Raw genomic sequence first — 22,616 nt, 5'->3', positions numbered from 1 at the left:
ATATAATTGGTCCCTGTGTCAACTACACTATATACCGCCTAATCTAGTTTTGGGGGTGCTTCAGAGCTGACAGATACCCTTTAAATGAGTGTTAGGAGCTGTCAGAAGTTCAGAGATAAGGGCTGCACATCCAGCCGTCAGAGAAGCAAGCTGACAACTAAGTGTGAAACTGAAAGTAAGATACTCTACAGACAGGCTAAAACTTAACAAAAACTGTTGAAAATTTTTAAAGCACACCAATTGAAAAAAATATTTTTTATCCCAAAATGCGTAAAATCCAAATCATAAAAAATGCTCCTGAAGGTGTTCATAGCTTTAATAAACTATTGATTTTCTTGATTATTTAGCCACTAGTTGGACTCTTTGGTGGATGATCTCTGACTGAATACCATTTCCAAGCATACCGATAGAACTACAAAATAAAACCAACATTATATATATTTTTTTACAAATAGATTTTATTTGTCATTAAACAACTGAAAAAATAAAATGTTGAATTTCTTTGGTCTATACTATAAAATAAGTATTTAAATCTTTACAAAACTTGAAATTTCCTAAATATACTAAATTGTCCCCATCATCCGCACATAGAGGAAGCAGCCATTGCATATACTGGACCAGTATCAGTGACAGGGTTAATAGTATGATCTTCTCCCACAACCTATAGTTATACCCCTGCACATATACACAAGGAGCACCTACATACACGTATTACCTCCTATGTATATTTAACAGGATTAGCACAATTTGTTAATAGAGTGGGGTTTCAATGTAGACCTCCATCAATCAGAGCAGAGGGCAACTTTAAATAGCAGGTATGTGCAGTGTAATGCTCCATTTCCCCTGTGCTGGCGCTGTAGGGGAATTGAACCCTTGTGGATAGGTTGCCCATCCAGATTATGGCTGGGGAAACTATTAGCAGTGATCATCTTATTAGCAGAGGAGCCTTCCAAAGTACCCATTTGAAATAAAAGCTGAAGGAGGTTGTCCTCTTTGGACAATCCCTTTTTGTTAGAATCTGATCACAGGATGTCCCACTGCTGGATCCCTCACTGATCATCTGTAATCTGGGAAGGACCGCAACGATACGTGTTCAATTCCCTGCAGTGCCACCGCAGGGGAAATGAAGAATTACGCTATTGAAATCAATGGGCTGTCTATGTAATGCATGGGCTTGCTGGGTCCTCCAGAGCGAGAACGACTCTCTGCAGGCGCCCTCTGCTTTGGGTGATAGATAAGGGTCTGAAACTGGGAGACCCCTCTATTCACTGATGCTTAAAACCCTTTATGTTTAACTATCCAGTCAGTGCCAAATAGATGGCTACTCGTCCAGTTAATATGGCTGCCTCCGCTGTGGGATAGAGAGGTACATATTGACCAACACATACAAAACATTCAAAGTGAGATAAAAAATGAGGTATTGTATAGCGCAGTAAAAAGACAATAAGATTAATACCCTTTTAAGTCATGGAGTGATCTGAAAATTGCAGTAACGGAACAGCATAGATGCCCCAGCTTTGGGCTGGTGTCACTCTGTCAAGTACCATGAACCCCCCACAGGTCCAAATTTCAAATGCAAACTTGTAGACAACATCACATATATCCAATATCTTGCAGATTCTTTATCTGACCCACCTGCAGTGTGATAACCACATTTTGGCCCATAATAGTAGCAGAACTTTTTTCAAGGATACCAGACATGTCGTCTACAAGTTTGCCCATGGAAAGACTTATCATAGTGGTCCACAATAGTAGGATCCAGACTGAAGCATCTTCCAGATTCCCAATCATGTTTTATCTAGTGGGCACATCGCACCACTATCTACTTAAAGTAGGTCACATGGTGATCTTAGTTGTCCAAAGGAGAGGTACAAGGAGTGCCAGGACCTCCAGCCCAATGGTAAGAGACAAAATCTGGGGCCCCATGTAGTGGCACCACCAGATGTCTGGGTAAAGAAGCAGGAGTACCATGTACCAAGAGTTTGTGAGACATCTATTCACCTTAGAGACTCTTTTGGTTTTACGTAGAATGTGGTGTCTAGCCATGTGACATAATGCTTCTCTTCATAAAGCTTAAACGAGTTGTCCAGGATAGGACATCAATATCTGATCGTCAGGGGTCTGACGCAGAAGGCAGCGCCAGAACTACACAGCTACTACACATCACACCACAGAGCTGCGTAGTTCCAGCGCCAACTTCTTCGCCTGACCTACCACAAAGTAGCTGATCTTTGGGGGTGTGGGATCCTCGATGATCAGATATTGATGGCCTATCCTGAAGATTGTAAAATCCTGGACAGCCTCTTTAAAGGGAAAAACCAGGAGTGATTTAAAATGGCCGCAAGAGAGCTATCCTAGAATGTGGGCAGGACTGATTGCCTCCACTTGCAGAGCTGCCTAGCGGGGTCATGATCCACTGTAGCGTAAAGTAGTCAAATAAGTGTTGAATTGTGTGATACAACTAGACTAATAAAACTCATTATCTCATTGCATACAAGAATGTATGATATAAAATACAAATTATCCCTTCCTGATAATTGCCTGCTAGGTCAGGCAGTTTATATGCAGAATTAGATTTATCTCCAAACCTCCACCAAAAATATGCATTGACTCCATTATTGCTTGTATTGGTAGAGACAAGCTGGAGCCGGATAGTATGGCAGAAGATTATCTTCAGGCTCAACAAAACGGTTTAACATATTGAAATGCAAGCTGCCCGATTCTTGTTTCCCGTGATGGCAGACTGGGAGGATTTAGATTCAAAGAAAACCTTCATATAACAATTCCAAGTATAAAATACTTCAAGAGGAGAATATTCCAGAGGAGAATACTCAAGATATAGTTTATATAAAAATTCACATTTGGCAAAATACTTGACTCATAGAAACCCAACCGTATCATTGCCAAATACCCCCATATTTTTTATATGATGAAACTCTGCGAGACAAACGGTTATATGGGAGCATGGTTCATCTGGTGGGTGGCTACATGTGATCATGCAGAAAAGTATGATGCTCTTTTTAGGAATGTTGTGACTTGTCAATGAATGTCAAGTGCTGGACGTCCATGAATTCAAACATGTATTTGTTGTAATTCTATAGTAGAGCTTACTAAACTGACTTTTATGTCTCTGTTTTTGACTTTTTCTTCTTGTAGTATTTTATAGGAAAGTCTGTTTAGAAACCATTCTACATCTTGATCGTCCTCAGGCCACGTCAGGTACGCGCATCTCTGTAAATATGCCCGGATGGGCTTATATTTCCTCAGTTGGTAATCGGATAGAGACCCTACCACAACCATGATAAGAACGTTTTTGAGTTCGGTAAAGTATCGACTGTGGGCATAATTAAAGGCCTCCACGCACCATCCATCCTGCAGGAAATGCTTTGTCACAACACAAATCGTTTTCTTACTATTCCAAATAGCATCGCGGATATTTACAATATGATCTTCACCAGGAATGAAGTTTCTTTCCTCAAAACACAGATTGAAGCGGTTCCGCTCACCGTAGTCGGAATCTAAGTTTTTGAGGAAGACATTTTCAACCCACGTGAAATCTTTTTTGGCATAACACAAATAAGCGTCATGTTTGAAGGTTTTTTCCTCTTGATGCTCTTCCCTAGGTACAGATTGTATCAGTCTCTTGTAGAGTCCAAAGAAAAACCCTCGGAAATGGTTATATAGAATCACAGTTGTCATAAAGGTCACAATGACAAATGACATGAACACATATAAAGCGAACATGAGTGGCCTTAATACAGTAAGGTCATCGCAGTCAGAAAATACAAGATCATCAAGCGGTATAGACTTTAGGTAGTCGGGATATGCACAGGAGATGTCCTTCCGGTCACCCAATACTGTAGTATTAGTTTCATTCAACCATATCAAAAAATTTGTAAGGGGGCATAGACAGATAAATTGATTATGTGTTATGTCAATGGTTCCTAAACGAAGAAACACATCTGGGTTGGGCGAAAACAGTTGGTTCCTAGATAGATCCAAAGTGTGAAGACTGACTGGCAAAACGTCTGACGGGACATCTGTGAGAAAGTTGTATGACAAGTTAAGAACTTGTAAGGATGTCAGGCCACCAAAAATCCCATAAGGTAAGAATCGAAGATGATTGTTAGATAAATATAAAGTCTGAAGAACACTAAGGTTCCTGAACATCTCCAAACATTTGCCTTCTTCCCAAATCAGCTGAATCATGTTATCAGATAGATCTAAGTAATGGAGTGAATTTTCTTTTGGAAGACTAACTTGATAATTACAGGTTGCCAGTCGATTCTTTCGAAGGGAGATATTTTCAATGAGAGAGTTCTTAAGAAATTCAAAGACATCGTCAAGACTTGCGAGTTGGTTCTCAGAAAGATTAATGGTTGGAGTCTTCACTTTGGCAGCCTTAACTGATTTAAGTTTATTTTCCTTTAAACCTATAAACTGCATCAATGGCAGAGACTCACAAAATTGAAGATTTGCAATGGCGTTATTAGTTAAGTCCACAAACAGCAGGTTCGGGAGGTTTTTAAAGGCATCATTCTGTATTGGTCCAATATGATTGTTGTTCAGATGAATCTGCTGTATATTGGGGAGACCATCAAAAGCATCATTATATAATTCACCCAACAGGTTGAAGGACATATTCAGGTATTGTAAGTTTTGAAGACCATGGAAGGCATTCTTCTGAATGATGTTTATCTTGTTTTGGGCAAGATTAAGAAGTAAAAGCTTAGAAAGTTTTCCAAATACGTCTGACTGCAGAGTAAAAATTTTTCCATCTGATATGTCAAAGATTGCGAGGTCACTGTTCTCAAGTCCAGCAAATGTTGAATTATCTGGATCCTTGAGGTTTTTGAAGCCAAAACCTGGTCCCATCCCGTGATTACGTAGTTTTAGATGAACAATTTTGGTTCCATTCAAGGCGTTGCACAATGCTTTTGTGGTCGGTTCACTGAATCCGTGTCCACCTAGATTTAATGTATTAAACTCAATATTTCTAAATGGATTCCCACAGCGTTCCCAATCAGTGGCATCTAATTTATAAAGCATATTCATTGAAATATCAAAAACTGTAAATGTTTTATATTGGAAACTGTGCAAATCTCCTTCACAAAGTCTCGATATTTGATTTCCCTTTAAATCTAATAATTCAAGTCTGTATAAATTATAAAATTTGGGATGGGGTTTGAGATACGTGAGGCTGTTATATGACAGGTCTAAGAATACCAAGTTGGTCAAATCCTTGAAATAATCGTTTTCCAGAAAGGATCCGTTCAACTGATTGTAGTACAGCACAAGATCTTCTAGATGTGATAAGCCGGTGAAGGCATCTTGATCGAGCACCAGGATTATATTGTAGGACAGATCCAGGTGAGTCAGCTTTGGCACATTTTTAAAACTATCCTTGCGTACTATTAACCTTCCAGTTATCTGACCATCCAGTTTTAACATAGTTAAGCTCAGCAGTGGTGGAAATGATGTGGCGTTCACTTCCAGAATGTAATTATTACTTAAGACCAGTGACGTAATATTCATTGGTACCCAAGGAATTTGAGTCAATTTGCAAGACTGAAATAAGGCGGTTCGACTAATAGTCTTGCAGATCGGTTCACCATTCTCCAGGAGGAATGAGTCGACAACAAACAGAAGCATCAGGAGATAAATGAGGGTGTTCCTAAATAAAAGAAAAAGGACAGTTAGCAACTTCTTCAATATTAAGAGTTAGACTTCTTCTTAAATCATTAACGGAACCATAAGACAGCCATGGTTACAAAAAGTCTCTAAAACGCAATGGGTAAGGATTGACAGGGCTCCTGATATAGTGGCAACATATTTGGCCATGGGTGGACTGGCCAAAGACCCTACAGGGAAATTTCCCGGTGGGCTGATGCCCAAGGGGAGCCTGATCCTCCTTATGGCCGGCCAGTGGCAGTTTTTGGGGATGTATTTTGTGCTGCTTGGGCAGTATTTGTAATGCACTGTGGTATTTGGCTCTGTAGGGGTGGTATAATGTGCAGCAATAGGATATTGCTGGCCCCGACTACTCTCAACAAAAAATTTCCCAAGGCCACTTTAAGTTCCCAGTCCACGCCTGTATTTGGCAGAGTTCTCCTAAATTGCTGCAGATAAGGGAAATTGACCTATGAATAACAGAATGTTCTATGTATATAAGAGTAAGTTTGGATATGTGGTGCATTTGATCACCTTCTTCAGGTAAAGCAATTTTCCTAAAGGGCATCTGTCAGCAGATTTGTACCTATGACACTGGCTGACCTGTTACATGTGCGCTTGGCAGCTGAAGGCATCTGTGTTGGTCCCATGTTCATATGTGCCCGCACTGCTGAGAAAAATTAAGTTTTAATATATGCAAATGAGCCTCTAGGAGCAACGGGGGCGTTACTGTTACACCTAGAGGCTCTGCTATATATGCAACTGCCATGCCCAAGGCATTTTCAATGACTTTAGGAGAAGTCAGGGCCAGGTGTGATGACATTTTCATTGCCTGCTCCTGTCAATGAAACTGCATAGGGCGTGGCAGTTGCAGAGAAAGCAGAGCCTCTAGGTGTAACGACAACGCCCCCGTTGCTCCTAGATGCTCATTTGCATATATTAAGACTTTATTTTTCTCAGCAATGCGGGCACATATGAACATGGGACCAACACAGATGTCTTTAGCTGCCAAGTGCACATGCGACAGGTCAGCCAGTGTCATAGGTACAAAACTGCTGACAGATGCCCTTTAGGAAAATTGCTTTACCTGAAGAAGGTGATCACATGCACCACATATCCATTTAAAGGGGTTATTCCATTGGTACATTACAGAGGGTATAGTCTATCGTCAGACCCTCAATATAAGTGTAAGGTTGCTGCTAAGATTGGCTTTGGCTCTGGAGGACTTGTTACAAGTAGGGTTGTCCCGATACCGATACTAGTATCGGTATCGGGACCGATTCCGAGTTTTCTCGGCGGTACTCAGCCGCCGATACCCCGCCCCGATACATAAATAGAATACTTTTTTTTTTTCCCGCAATGAATATTTTTGCGGCCCGGCAAAGATGCAGCATCGGGAGAGAGGAGGGGCTGGAGTCCGTAACTATGGGCGGGGCCCGGTGCAGTCACTGTACTCTTACACCGGGCCCCGCCGCTCACCAAAGTATTTATAAACGTGAATCCTTATCCTGTTATTAAGTTGAACTAACGCTGCGCTCTCCCATGTTCCCCTGTATCCCCCTGTAAGCTTCAATAGCAGGCAGAGCAGACGGCAGCAGTAACGTCACTCACTGACGTAGAGCGCCTGCTCCGCCCACTTTATGAATGAAGCAGGCGGAGCAGACGCGCGACGTCAGTGAGTGACGTTACTGGTGCCGTCCGCTCTGCCTGCTATGGAAGCTTAAGTAAGTGCTGTGGGGATACAGGGGGATACAGGGGAACATGGGAGAGCGCAGCGTTAGTTCAACTTAATAACAGGATAAGGATTCACGTTTATAAATACTTCGGTGAGCGGCGGGGCCCGGTGTATTGGGGGACACTGTTATGAGGGGGATCTGTGGATGACATATAGCAGTGTCATCCACAGATCCTCCCCATAACAGTTCCATCCACAGATCCCCTATAACAGCACCATCCACAGATCCCCCACCAAATAACAATGCCATCCTCAGATCCCCCCACCCCATAACAATGCCATCCACAGATATCCCACCCCATAGCAGTACCATCCACAGATCCCCATAACAGTGCCATCCACAAATCCCCATAACAGTGCCATCCACAGATCCCCCATAACAGTGCCATCCACAGATCCCCCATAACAGTGCCATCCACAGATCCCCATAACAGTGCCATCCACAGATCCCCATAACAGTGCCATCCACAGATCCCCCATAACAGCACCATCCACAGATCCCCATAACAGCGCCATCCACAGATCCCCATAACAGTGCCATCCACAGATCCCCCATAACAGTGCCATCCACAGATCCCCCATAACAGCGCCATCCACAGATCCCCCATAACAGTGCCATCCACAGATCCCCCATAACAGTGCCATCCACAGATCCCCCATAACAGTGCCATCCACAGGTCCCCCATAACAGTGCCATCCACAGATCCCCCATAACAGTGCCATCCACAGGTCCCCCATAACAGTGCCATCCACAGATCCCCCACATGACAGTGCGTCATCCACAGATCCACAGATCCCCCAAAACGGTCACATGACATTTAAAAAAAGTATCGGTATTCGGTATCGGTGACTACTTGAAAAAAAGTATCGGTACTTGTACTCGGTCCTAAAAAAGTGGTATCGGGACAACCCTAGTTACAACCATATAATACTTGGTGTCCGTCAGCAGTGTTGTCCATGCAAAACTGCTGACAGACATAGGCAGGGACAGGATGCAAGAGGTAAAACGTACAGTATCTCTGCCCTACTTTTAATCAATGAGTGCTGCAGGCGCCATTTTCCCGGGAAGGACGGCGGCTGCAGTGCTTCAGGCTCAGTCTATGAGCAGCTCCGAAGCCCCTCACCTCTGCTGTGAGTAAAGGCTGTAGCATCCAGCCAGGAGACCCCTACAGCCAGTCTAACAGTATGCAGCTCCAATACGTCTCCATGATTACCGGCTACAAAAACACCCTGTGTGTAGTCTGATCCTGCAGTCTTTCTTCCATCAGGCCCCTCTTCTGCTGTCTGTAGGTTATCAGGAATAGGGGGCAGAGAGAGTGGAGTACAACAGACTATTTATTATAGACTTATTTTTTATTTTTTTTACTTTATTTATTTTAGATGCCTTAGATGAATACAGTCAAGGACTTGTTGAAAAAATACATAATGCTTTAAAATCAAAACTGGCTCTTCAATTGCCCATTGGTAATATTTCTCTTGAAGCCAGTCAGGACAGAAGAACAAGTAGTCATTCTCCTAAATTATTTTAGCAAACACCGGTATAAAACAACGTACAGCCAAGCATCGGTCATGGTTGTTTTAGGACGTCTGCATAACTCCCTGCATTGTAGGGCTTCTTGATGATGCCGTAGATGGGTCCGGCCTTCCATCACAAGTCAGTAACATTTCACCACCTGCTTTGTGTACGGTTCTCAGTCTCACTTTTCAGTTTCCTACAAACCCTGCCAATTCACTCTGTCAAACATCCAAAACAGGGAACAATCACTGTTCTTATTGTCCGCTCTCTTACAGCCAGTGACACATGTATGACAATAGTCCTCTAACCAGAGGATATATCCTTCCTCCAACATTCTTAGAGAGGGCAGACACACTCACCTCTGAACATCATTTATCAGTTTCCAGTCACTTTGTTAATACTTACATTACTTATCCTGTACTGATCCTCAGTTACATCCTGTATTATACTCCAGAGCTGTACTCACTATTCTGCTGGTGCAGTCACTGTGTACATACATTACATTACTAATCCTGAGTTACATCCTGTATTATACTCCAGAGCTGCACTCACTATTCTGCTGGTGCAGTCACTGTGTACATACATTACTTATCCTGTACTAATCCTGAGTTACATCCTGTATTATACTCCAGAGCTGCACTCACTATTCTGCTGGTGCAGTCACTGTGTACATACATTACTTATCCTGTACTAATCCTGAGTTACATCCTGTATTATACTCCAGAGCTGCACTCACTATTCTGCTGGTGCAGTCACTGTGTACATACATTACATTACTAATCCTGAGTAACATCCTGTATTATACTCCAGAGCTGCACTCACTATTCTGCTGGTGCAGTCACTGTGTACATACATTACATAATTTATCCTGTACTGATCCTGAGTTACATCCTGTATTATACTCCAGAGCTGCACTCACTATTCTGCTCGTGGAGTCACTGTGTACATACATTACCTCTCCTGTACTAATCCTGAGTTACATGCTGTATTATACTTCAGAGCTGCACTCACTATTCTGCTGGTGCAGTCACTGTGTCCATACATTACATTACTTATCCTGTACTGACCCCTGAGTTACATCCTGTATTATACTCCAGAGCTGCACTCACTATTCTGCTGGTGGAGTCACTGTGTACATACATTACATTACTTATCCTGTACTGACCCCTGAGTTACATCCTGTATTATACTCCAGAGCTGCACTCACTGTTCTGCTGGTGCAGTCACTGTGTACATACATTACATTACTTATCCTGTACTGATCCTGAGTTACATCCTGTATTATACTCCAGAGCTGCACTCACTATTCTGCTGGTGGAGTCACTGTGTACATACATTACATGACTTATCCTGTACTGATCCTGAGTTACATCCTGTATTATACTCCAGAGCTGCACTCACTATTCTGCTCGTGGAGTCACTGTGTACATACATTACCTCTCCTGTACTAATCCTGAGTTACATGCTGTATTATACTTCAGAGCTGCACTCACTATTCTGCTGGTGCAGTCACTGTGTCCATACATTACATTACTTATCCTGTACTGACCCCTGAGTTACATCCTGTATTATACTCCAGAGCTGCACTCACTGTTCTGCTGGTGCAGTCACTGTGTACATACATTACATAATTTATCCTGTACTGATCCTGAGTTACATCCTGTATTATACTCCAGAGCTGCACTCACTATTCTGCTCGTGGAGTCACTGTGTACATACATTACCTCTCCTGTACTAATCCTGAGTTACATGCTGTATTATACTTCAGAGCTGCACTCACTATTCTGCTGGTGCAGTCACTGTGTCCATACATTACATTACTTATCCTGTACTGACCCCTGAGTTACATCCTGTATTATACTCCAGAGCTGCACTCACTGTTCTGCTGGTGCAGTCACTGTGTACATACATTACATTACTTATCCTGTACTGATCCTGAGTTACATCCTGTATTATACTCCAGAGCTGCACTCACTATTCTGCTGGTGCAGTCACTGTGTACATACATTACATTACTTATCCTGTACTGATCCTGAGTTACATCCTGTATTATACTCCAGATCTGCACTCACTATTCTGCTGGTGGAGTCACTGTGTACATACATTACATTACTTATCCTGTACTGATCCTGAGTTACATCCTGTATTATACTCCAGAGCTGCACTCACTATTCTGCTGGTGGAGTCACTGTGTACATACATTACATGACTTATCCTGTACTGATCCTGAGTTACATCCTGTATTATACTCCAGAGCTGTACTCACTATTCTGCTGGTGGAGTCACTGTGTACATACATTACATGACTTATCCTGTACTGATCCTGAGTTACATCCTGTATTATACTCCAGAGCTGCACTCACTATTCTGCTGGTGCAGTCACTGTGTACATACATTACTTATCCTGTACTGATCCTGAGTTACATCCTGTATTATACTCTAGAGCTGCACTCTTTATGGAAACCTTCTCCATCTGTTAGAAATCTATGAGATCTTCCTCTCTAGTTATAGTTACCATTACTGCAGCGTGTAATGGGTATCGTTAGAGAAGAGGTTTTACACTAAAGATTCAGTTTGGACAGGAGGATAGTGGAACATGGAGACTTTACTGATAATTGTGTGTTTGGTGAGACTAATCCGACCCCTATATGTGATAATTAGAGACCAAGTATCTGTCTCTCACTCTACACTTGAGAAAACATGGGATCCTAAGGCCACCGTCTCGGACTTGTACAGTAGTGACATGATATTTGCAGATTTCTGGATTGCACAATTGAGGTTCTCCTGCTTATTACACAACACGCCCCCACACCCTGTGCTTACAATCAGATCATTGTCTCTCGCGGCAGCCAGCAGGTAACCCATCTGGTGATGACTACTTGGCCTTTCCAGCTGCTTATAATCCACTTCTCTTGTATTTACAAACGTGAAAGGATACATTTCCCCTTTAAAGGTGTTGACTCATGATGGAAATCGATAGACTCTCGCTAGGACATGAGATCTAGGTCTGATTGTTGGAGGTTCAACTATTTGACCTATGGAATTAAGTTGCCACAGTGCTAGGAAGGCGCCATCCCGCTTTGTGTCTTGTTGGTTCCATCCATGAGATCTCTGGACAAAGTCACTGATGGTACGTTTTTAGGATTTGTGTTTTAACCTTTCTGGTCTCTAGCGACATGTCATTGTCCGTCCTCCCACCGTATTGTGATGGGGGTGGGGAGTCAAGCAGGGGGGTAGCTATAGGGGGTGCAGAGGTAGCAGTCGCTACCGGGCCCAGGAGCCTGAGGGGGCCCAAAAAACCTTGTACCTCATAAGAAGACACCAGTAGAAAGTGCATGCTGGGAGGGCACTGTTATAGATTTTGTACTGGGGCCGAGAATCTTCAAGTTACACCTCTGGAGTCAAGGTAGAGACGCCAGTATAGATGGTTTTACCCCTCTTTGGGCTTTTAAACTTCTTGATGCCCCTGTCCTGAACTGACCTGACTTATCTGACCTCTATTCTGACTACTACACAGTATTGTTCTGTTTTTTTTAAACTATTTCCCACCCAGTAAGACCTGTGAAGTTAGTTATAGTTAGCTGCTTCCTCCCGCACGGTTTCAGCTCCAGGGCTGTCTTCATTGCACTTCTGATTCCTGCATGTGTGGATACAGCCAATAACTGGCCCCAGCAATGACGTGTCCCCAGATGGCACATGACTCAGCAGAGATTTTCTTCTTCAAAACACCTTACTGCTGAGTCCATGTATTGGCAGCAGCAGCGCATTTGACCCTGACCATGAAGGAAGTTTACATGCAGGGTCTGCAAGTTCAGTGAAGACAGACCAGGACCCATGAGGGAGTAGGTACCTAATTTGCCCTTTACAGGTCCCTCTAGATATGGGAAAATTAGTAAGTTTTTGTTTTAAAAACATGAAAAAGAAGGATTACTCACTGACCCCCTCCCCATCCCTGCTGCTGCTGCCTTGCCCATGAGGGCCCGGTCTCGGTTGCTCTCTACTTTCTGTCCCAACCCAACAACACACCATAAATGTCTGGAAAGGCTCACCTAACCAATCACACTCTGAGGTGGGTCACCACGATGGCCAGTGATTGGCTGAGCGGTCCTTTCCTCGCATTTTTTGCATGCCGACCTAGTATAAGAAATAAAGAGCAGTTAGGGCCGAAACAGCATCTGAAAGGAAGCAGCAGGGATTGGAGAGGGTGACTTCTTGGGACCAGCTGAGTAGTTAGATCCAAACCACAGTCTATGTTTTTATGTCTCTCATATACTCACCAACATATAAAATAAACCCTAGTTTTCTAATGGTCTTCTACTTGGATGACCATTGTAGTTGTCTGGTTTATAAATCCCATTTTCAAATACTAGTAGGGAATTCTGATTTATTAGAGGGGCTCCTCCGTTCAGGACCCTCACATGTTAGCCAGCATAAAAATCCTTAAAAAGAGTGTCTTTCTCTTTGTGACCTATAATATCAGTGGCAGCTAAAAAATGAGGAAGTCAGTGATTTACAACCAATATATAAAAGTAATATAAACTTACATGATGCTCCTTCGGTCAGTAATGGTGGCTTTGGCTGCAGTCGTTGTTGTTACTCAGAGGTTCCTGAAGACAGAGGATGAAAGATCGAGGGTTAGATCGAGGGTTAGATCGAGGGTTAGATCCAGGGTTAGATCCAGGGTTAGATCGAGGGTTAGATCGAGGGTTAGATCCAGGGTTAGATCGAGGGTTAGATCCAGGGTTAGATCCAGGGTTAGATCCAGGGTTAGATCGAGGGTTAGATCCAGGGTTAGATCCAGGGTTAGATCGAGGGTTAGATCGAGGGTTAGATCCAGGGTTACACTCACATAAACCATGATGTTACCCACTATTCATATTTTACAGGTATTGGTGCCAGGGACATTTTCACGAGTTTTGCAGGTTTACTGACGATAAGCAGACACTTGGGATTTCAGGCTTCAGCTGAGAACCAGCTTCTGATTTACACCGCGTATTATACTGCCCTACAATGCCTAATAATACTGCCATACCGTACATAAACCGTGCTGCTATACGTGAGCAAACACATGCTTGCGTATTACAGACATTGCCATGCAAATTTGTATGCCCATTACAGACATGCAAAAAAAAAGCATACGACACAACAAGCTACTTACAGGCACACATAAGCACGCTCACTACATACTACTGTACGTGTATATAAACATAAACATGCTCTTGCATGGGTGCTTATTCACATATATCACTCACTTACCAAATATTGACAAATTGTGACCTCAAAAAGTTACTGAGTAACTTTTAGGGGAAGTGTTGTAATGGGCTGACCACTGTGGGACATGGAGTGGGAAGTGGAAGGTGTGGGGCATGTCCTCTGTGGTTTAGAAGAGGCTCTGTCATGGATTTGTTTGCTTCTCTCCAAAAAGTGACTTCCTCATACAGTGAATAAATACGCTTCGCTTGCATCTCAGGAATGTCTTATCACCCTACTCTTGGCTCAAATCCTTACAATTCTTAGCAGTTTTTCAGTTCCAACTCCATCTCAAGATTTTTGGATTTCCTCTTAAAACCTGGTCACATATCTTAAAGCTAAAAAAAATTTACCTAATCAAATGTCCATGTCCATGAGGGTATCTTCTAGAAATGTATAATCACCCATTTCATCCCCCATCAAATCCAGTGATCTTCACCGTCAGGCTTTGTTTGTTAGGTTATAACAGTGACGTGCCCTTATACTCCACTGCTGCAGCCAATCGCTGACCTCAGCAGTCTTGTGTTATATACCAGTGAGGTCAGTGACTGGGTGCAGTAGTGTCTGGTGTAGACATCATTTCTTCAAGAAGATGACATCTTGGCTGCAGTGGCGGATAGAAGAGGCACTAGCAGCGTCGGGGGATAAAGTTTGTTAGTAAACAGTTTTATATTATTTTAAAAAAATTGTTGGACTGAGAGATTTTTTTTTTACTAAATAGGATAGCCCCTTTAGTGCACAGTAACATTCCTCCAGTGGAATGGCATGCAGAGAATCTGCAGCATTTAAAGTTGCAAAGAAGCGGATGTGATCTTCACAAATTTGATCCATGAGCTTCAAAGAGTGTCCGCACCGGATTCCGCATGTAACTTGACATGTGGTGTGGATTTCAAAGCAATACAATACCGAGGGTGAAATCTGTGAAAATAAGTTTCCGCATGGAAGACTACATCAAAATCTGCACGTATTTTGGCCAAATACACTGAGGATTGTCCACTTTAAAAAAAATGCAGCAGACATGAGCTTCGCTCAGTCATATAGTTTCTATAACATATATATAGGACTCACAGTTTCACTTCCATTCATTTCACTAGAGAGTCACCCCAACTTGTATGTAGGTTTGACAAGTTAAGTAGGTGGCCGTAGTGGTTGGACCCTCACCCATCGCACACTTATGCCCTTATCCTGTGGTTAGTGACTTTCAGCGCTAGAGTCCTAAATCTGACTAAGGGCATCATCTGTATGGAGTTTGTGTGTTCTTCTCGTTTTTGTGTGGGTTTCCTCCGGGTGCTCAGGTTTTCTCCCACACTCCAAATGACAAACTGATAGAGAACTTGGATTGTGAGCTCCATTGTGGGATATGTTAGCGCCATATAAGCAACAGAAATAATAATGTATTTCATAGGACATCCCCCTTAGGGCCCATTCACATGGCCGCAGTGCCTCGGTGCCCGTGTTGAGGACCGCACTTCGCAAAATATGGGTATCAGCTGTGTGAACTTCATATCGTGGTGCGGATCCATTGCCTTCAATGGGTCACCAATCCACAAGATGCGACTAAAGATAGGACATGTCCTATGTTTTGCGGAGCGGAGGGGCACGGACCTGGAAGCCCACGGAAGGGCTTTTGTGTGATTCCATGGGCTTCCGGGTCCATGCCTCCGCTCTGAAAAATACAGGGCATGACCTATCTTTATATACCTTATCTTGTGGGTCTGCAATGCAGAGTTCACACGACTGGTGCCCATGTTTTGTGGTCCACAACACGGGCAGGTTGGCACTAAGGACAAGTGAATGGGCCCGACATGTGTGTTTAGTATGACGATGGGGGATTTTTACATTTGTACTACCAGTAATTTGTTTACAGGAAGGTGCAATTGAAAACCAAGAGACAGATATACCACAGGCAGCAGGGTGACCTTGCAGTGGTGGAGACCTGGGTATGAAGCTGACCAAGGGAAAAATCTGCATGCACCATGTATGTTCTCTCCGAGTTTGAGTGGGATTCTTCCCACACTCCAAAAACATACACAGACAGGTTCCTTTGTAATTTAGATTGCGAGACCCAATAGGGACAGGGTGGCGACAACGTTGGTACGATGCAGCAGCATATTTGAGCGCTGTATAAATAAAAAACGTAACATCACTTAGAGATCAAGTCACTACCCTGTGACTAAACAGTACAATAAATAGTATATGAGTGACTGCTAATAATTAAAAAGTAAATGTCTAACTTATAGTTACATGTCCCCCATGGACAGCGTTGGACTGGTCCACCAGAGTACCAGAGGCTCTCATACTATAGAGGGCCCCAGAGGTCCAGGAGAAAGATCTCATTTGGAGCTGCCTCAATAACTTGCCACCTTCGACAATTTGATTCAAAATCTTTTAGACTTTATTGATGATGTTGAGGTTGAGTCCTGAGAATAATTTTCTCTGATGGCCAAAGAACCCCATTTCGACACTGCCCATGGATCTCTAGGTTGATTAGTCAGAAGTGCTCAGCCGAGAGCCAACTTGTTTACAAGATCACACAAAGTCTATGGCCTGTACAACTCTAGTCTTTCCCAGGATCATTGCTGATGGGGCAAAATACTTAGCTAACCTCTTCTGCCTCTTCAATCCAGGAATGGATGGTGGTCTGGATAAAAAGGAGGTGTCATTTGGGTCTTCATACAAAGAAAGACCTTTTATCATATCTTTAGTGGTCAAGGTAGTTGAATAATGCCAGCTTTCCTGATGGTATAAGTAATAGAGGGGTTAATGTCTACATCCCTGGTGGTCTTGTGCTTTGATGATTAACGGATGGTTAAAGAAGCATCACTGATGTAAGGGGTGGACTGGGAACTAAAAGTGGCCCTGGAAAAAAAGGTAAAAGTAGCCCCATGTTGCAGATAGGTCCAAATTGACAGTAGACAGGGCAACATAATTTGCAGTGGACAACAGAAGTAAGCAGGGCCAGCAATACCATAGTGCTGAGCAATATACCACCCCATCTGAACCAAATACCACAATGCAGCACAAAACACTGCCACCTGCGCCACAGTATTCAACTGTATCGCTGTCTTGAGGATGTTGATAAAGTTGAATTCAGGAGGGCACCTGCGGCTGCTGACCAGGGGCGTAAGAGAGAATCAGATCATTATGTACCCAGCTGGCGGCCATGAGGAGGGCTTGAGTGGCCCTCCTAGACATCGCCCACCAGGAAATTTCCCTGTAGGATCTATGGCCAATCCGCCCCTGATTGATGGTCTTTTTCAGGGAAGAGGTTACTGTAAGCATTCTTGGTGATATAGAGCTGTAAGGGATTAAAGGGGTTGTGCAGTGATTTATATTGATGACCTAACCTCAGCATAGGTCATCAATATCTGATCGGTGGGGGTCTGACACCCGGGACTCCCGCCGTTCAGCTATTTAATGAGGAGGCAGGGTTCCATGCGAGTGCCGCTTCCTGGTCTTTACACTACGCGGCAGCGTAGTGTAATTCAAATACTCACTCCATTCAAATTAATGAAGTGAGTACTCGTCATCAGTGATGGCCAGTTCGCATTGTTCGCCCGTGAACATATGCGGGCTGCCATCTTTTTTCACAAGTCCGGCGAGGCACAGGTAAGCCCTTACCTGTGCCTGTGCGCGAGCCGGTCTGAAAACAAGTGGGGTCAGCGGGAGCAGGCAGTTCCGAGAACAGCCACCGGGGGCCTTCATCGGGCTGTTCTCGAATCTCGTCATTACACTGCACTTCTTAAAATACCGAACGGTGCGAGATTTCCCCAGGGCACAGCACAGGCAGAAGGACGCGAATAATGCCGGGCCCTGTCAATCAACACTTGGAAGGCGTGACTTGAGGTGGCAGACGGGAGACTCCAGGTACACGAGCAACGCCCCCCCCCCCCCTCCTAGAGGCTCATTTGCATATTATAAAAGTAAGAATTCTACAGTAACTGGGGCACGGATAATCATTAGAATAGCAGAGTTAGGTGCAGCTGACATTAGCACATCGCTAATGTCAGCCAGATTAATACTGAAAATTCTAGTGACAGAAACCCTTTAACGAAGTGGAGTGTAATGAACAGGAAGCGGCGCTCAAATGAAGAGCTACCTACTCTTCAAAAAGTTGATCGACGGGGGTCCCGGTCATCAATATATATCGCTGCACAACCCCTTTAATGTCAGCATCCCTGGGGGTCTAAGGCAGTAAGAGGTTAATGTCAGTATCACTGGTGACCTTTTACTGTCTGATATCACTGGTGGTCAGGGGTAGTCTAGGGGCCAACTTTCCTGATGGTCTACGGTCAATACCTACATTACTGGTGGCCAAGTGTGAAGATGCCAAACTTTCAGTAGGTTGATGGAAGCATGGTTGATGGACTATTGCAGGGAAGAGATTACTGTAACCATCCTTGGTGATCTAGAGCAGTAAGGGATTAATTGAGGTAATGGCCAGTATCTCTGGTGATCTGGGGTCAGGACAGTCAAGAGGTTACTGTCAGCATATCTGGTGGTCTAACGTAGTGAAGAAGTTAATTATACCTGGTGTCTAGTGGATCATTCATCCCAGGCTCGAGTGATGTCACAGTAAGCAGCAGAAAAGGAGCGATTAGGAGGACCTGGTGACTGAACAGTAAATGTTCCCAGGCATTTATCATACTTTAACCCTTAGGTACCTGAACACGATGCGGATTACGTGCAGGTTTTTTTCTGTGTTGATTTTCATGCAGAAAAACAGCAGCGTAAAACAATACAAGCAAAGTGAATTAGATCTGAGCGATCTCATCTACACTTTGCTTTTCTCTTCCATGCGGAAACTGACCTGCTGTGAGGATTTTAAAATCCACATGTCAATTGGTTGTGCGATTCCGCACCTTCTGTAGAGGGGTTTTCCCTATAGACTCCAATGGGATTGTTAACATAAGCAGTAAATCCGCACCAAAAGCCGCATAAAAACCAAGAGTACGGATCTATGTACGTTTTTTTTTTTTGTGTGTTTGTGGTTTTGGTGCAGATTTCTTGTGGATTTTCTGCACACAAATCTGTACTGTGTGCAGGTATCCTTATGGACATGGAGTGTATTTCTTTTTCGACACATAAAATGACATATTTAGTTGTTTTTTTATCCGGTTCTGCTGCTTTTTTCCACATAGTTCTCCAAACACCTTAAAATGTGTGTTAAAGAGGTTGTAGTTGCAAATTCATATAATACATTTAAAGTGGTTGTCCGGGCTTTTACTATTGATGACCTGTCCCCGGGATAGGTCATCAATATCAGATCGGCGTGGGTCTGACACCCGGGAACCCCGCCGATCAGCTGTATGAGGAGACGGCGCGCGCATTACTGTTCTCCCTTCTCTCTTCCTGTCAGCTGCTGCTGTCTATGGTCTTTGCCATAGACATCAGCGGTGGACAGGAAGAGAGAAGGGAGACAGTAATGCGCGCGCCGTCTTCTCATACAGCTGATCGGCGGGGTTCCCGGGTGTCAGACCCACGCCGATCTGATATTGATGACCTATCCCAAGGACAGGTAATCAATAGTAAAAGCCCGGACTTCCCCTTTAAATGTATTATATGAGTTTGCTACGACTAATTCATGTTTTATGATTTTATTTAATAACAATTTATTATGTGTTTCTTAATAATTATGCACATATTTTTAAACAATTATTTTATTAAACTGTTTTAAAATATTTTTTTTGTCTCTCCACTATCAACGTTGTACAAGGGTGAGTCAAAAATTATCTGCACTCCGGCTGTAGAATTTTAATCAATTATTATTATTATAAACAACTGTAAAAAAAGAGAAATACATCATGATTATGTTTTTATTAGAATGCGCAGGAAGGCCTATATTACTGCCTGGAAAATGGGCAGGTACCGTATGTCTTAAGAAGGTTTAGTATAGGACAGCCCTGGGGGTCTTTGTTTGGCCTAGGGCTATCCTTTAAAATCCTCTGGGCCAGTCAGAAATAGAAGAACCTTCCCCCACATTCCTTGGGATGCTGCAACCACAGCCCCTACGAATGATAACTGTGCTCCCCGCTATTACGGCACAGCAACCGGCTACCAGCGCCATGCACTTTATGGCACACGTCACCAAGGGGTTAAATGATTAAATGCCGACACTCAAAACAAGGGAAAAAAAAGAGAGAAACCGTTATCAGAGCTGCGTCTGTAATGTAATGAGCCCTTCACATGACCGAAACAGATTGAAGGTTCTAACTGAATGACAGCAAGCTGAGATCCTAGAAAACAGGAAGGAATTGATACAGAAAGGATATTTAAAAAAAAATATATAAGCTCACACGGAGCAGGTTTTCTGCAAACGAAAATCAGTTCCATTTATTTGAATGGCGCTTGCAGAAATCCGTTAATATCAATGGAACAGAATTTCTGCAGTGAAGGCATTGTAAGGATGTACGCAGACCGTGTTTCGTGGATTGTGACCCAGATCTCACCCTTTGCATTGCACTGAAGCAATCGACATGCTGCAAGCTTCAAAATCCGCAGGTCGATTTCCACACGGAAAATTTCCGCACCGCGTACATGAGATTTCGAAAATCTAAGGGTACTTTTACACTAGCGTTAAAGTTTTCCGGTGTTGAGTTCCGTCATAGGGGCTCAATACCGGAAAAAAAACTCTTCAGTTTTGTCCCCATTCATTGTCAATGGGAACAAAACTGAACTGAACAGAACGGAGCGCTCCAAAATGCCTTCCGTTCCGTTTAATTTTGTTCCCAGACCGGAGAGCAAACCGCAACATGTTGTATTTTGCTTTCCATCCTGGGAAAAACTGAAAAAACGGATCTCGCATTACCCCCAATGCAAGTCAATAGGGACGGATCCGTTTTCTCTGACACAATCGAAAATGGATCCGTCCTCCATTGACTTTGATCCGTCTTGGGTATGTTAAAGATAATACAACCGGATCCGTTTATAACGGATGCAGATGATCGTATTATCAGTAACGGAAGCGTTTTTGCTGAACCTTGCCGGATCCAGCAAAATGGCTAGTGTGAAAGTAGCCTTAGCTGGTACTGTATCACCCTGCGGATTTTATGGCACAGAAAATCTGTAAGTAATACACCCCACGTGCATATACCAGCGGGTAAAGTTATGTGGGAGAAATTCTTTGCCCAAAATATTACTGATAAAAATGTGTAATAATAATAAAAAATGAATGTTGAGCGACTCAAACTTCCATCCAAATTTCAGGGAAAATTTCGGTTCACTGCGAAGCTGAATATCCTCGTGGTAGCAAATCGATTTTCCCTGGAGGTAAAAAAAAATTATACTTACCTCATCCGTTTGAGCACGAAGACCCAGCAGCTGCCACCTGGATTGAAGATCTCGCACGAAATCCCCTGCGCGGTGACGTATGAGGTCACCATGTCGGCTGACGTTATGACGTCATCATGGGCCACGTGAGATTTTGCACTAGATCTTCAATCAAGATGGCGGCGGCCGGCTCTTCGCGATCAAATAGACTATATAAGTATGATTTTTTTTTAAATGATAGATGCCCCCGATCAGCTATGAGGGTGTACACTGACTGGGGGGGGGGGGGGGGGGGGGCGGCGCAATCGGCGCTCCCTCTCATTGCGCCCACTACTTACAAAGAAATGAAGTAATTAGTCACAAAGCGAATTTTTTTGTAAAATATGCAAAGCAGCCGAATTGAATTTTTGAATACTTCGCTCGTCACTAATAACAATACATGAAATGAAACCAAACTAGGAAACCGTTTACCGCATCGAAAGCCAATGACTTCGTCCATGACAACATTTTCAAAAAGTTCAACTTTTTGGAAATTGATCTCCGTGATAATGGAATATACAGTGAATCAATTTCCGCGGGTCGAATGTGACGTTGAGTGTAGTCACAGTCAGTATTACATAACAACCTTCACACGCCCGGTGGATAGCTCGCTCTCCGCCCAGCAGTGTTTTGGACAGTAGCCACACTTACCTAATGCCAAGGATGGCAGGGCACAGATGTGACGTCGCTGTAGTAGCGTAAACCCAAGCGGAGGACATATCAGGACCTGAGAACAGCTCATGTCTTGAGTAGAGTGAATGTAATGAGAGAGTTCCAGTCTCCTCCCCAGACAGCCTCCTTCCTCCCCCTCTCTCAGCATGGGCACCGTGCTCTTCTAGTGACTCTCCAGGATGTTAGGACACTTCACCCTGATGTCACAGGCCCACACGTCAGTTCACGTCATGGTTGGATTCGTTTGTCCTATCCTCCAGGGTGGACTGAGCAGGTCTGGAAGTCGGCTGGGAAGGAATGGCGTCTGTGTAGAGCTGAAGGATCTCCCAGGGGTTAGATGGAATTACGCAAAGTACAGAGCCTAAGCTGAAACTGCATATATTAACTCCTCTGCTGGAAAAAAAAAAAAAGCAAGGAAGGGCTGGCCTAACCTGGGCCTTGGGGACCAAGAGATTTTTTTCTCAT

The 22,616-nt window shown here is 43.5% G+C and overlaps 1 protein-coding gene across 1 annotated transcript; it reads right to left on the bottom strand.

The window, feature by feature from the left end:
• Positions 1 to 1,024: 1,024 nt before the first annotated feature.
• TLR5 (toll like receptor 5) lies at positions 1,025 to 22,441 on the bottom strand. Its single transcript, XM_040430548.1, has 3 exons — positions 22,131 to 22,441; positions 13,466 to 13,528; positions 1,025 to 5,674 (listed from the first exon to the last, which is right to left on the bottom strand). Coding segments are annotated over exons 2-3 (2,604 nt in total). The 5' UTR covers positions 13,468 to 13,528; positions 22,131 to 22,441; the 3' UTR covers positions 1,025 to 3,072.
• Between the last annotated feature and the right edge of the window lie 175 nt (positions 22,442 to 22,616).

Source organism: Bufo bufo, chromosome 4 (assembly GCF_905171765.1).
Source record: "Bufo bufo chromosome 4, aBufBuf1.1, whole genome shotgun sequence".
Taxonomy (NCBI): domain Eukaryota; kingdom Metazoa; phylum Chordata; class Amphibia; order Anura; family Bufonidae; genus Bufo; species Bufo bufo.
Note: the sequence above shows the minus strand (reverse complement) of the source record. Positions and strands in the feature narration are given on the sequence as shown.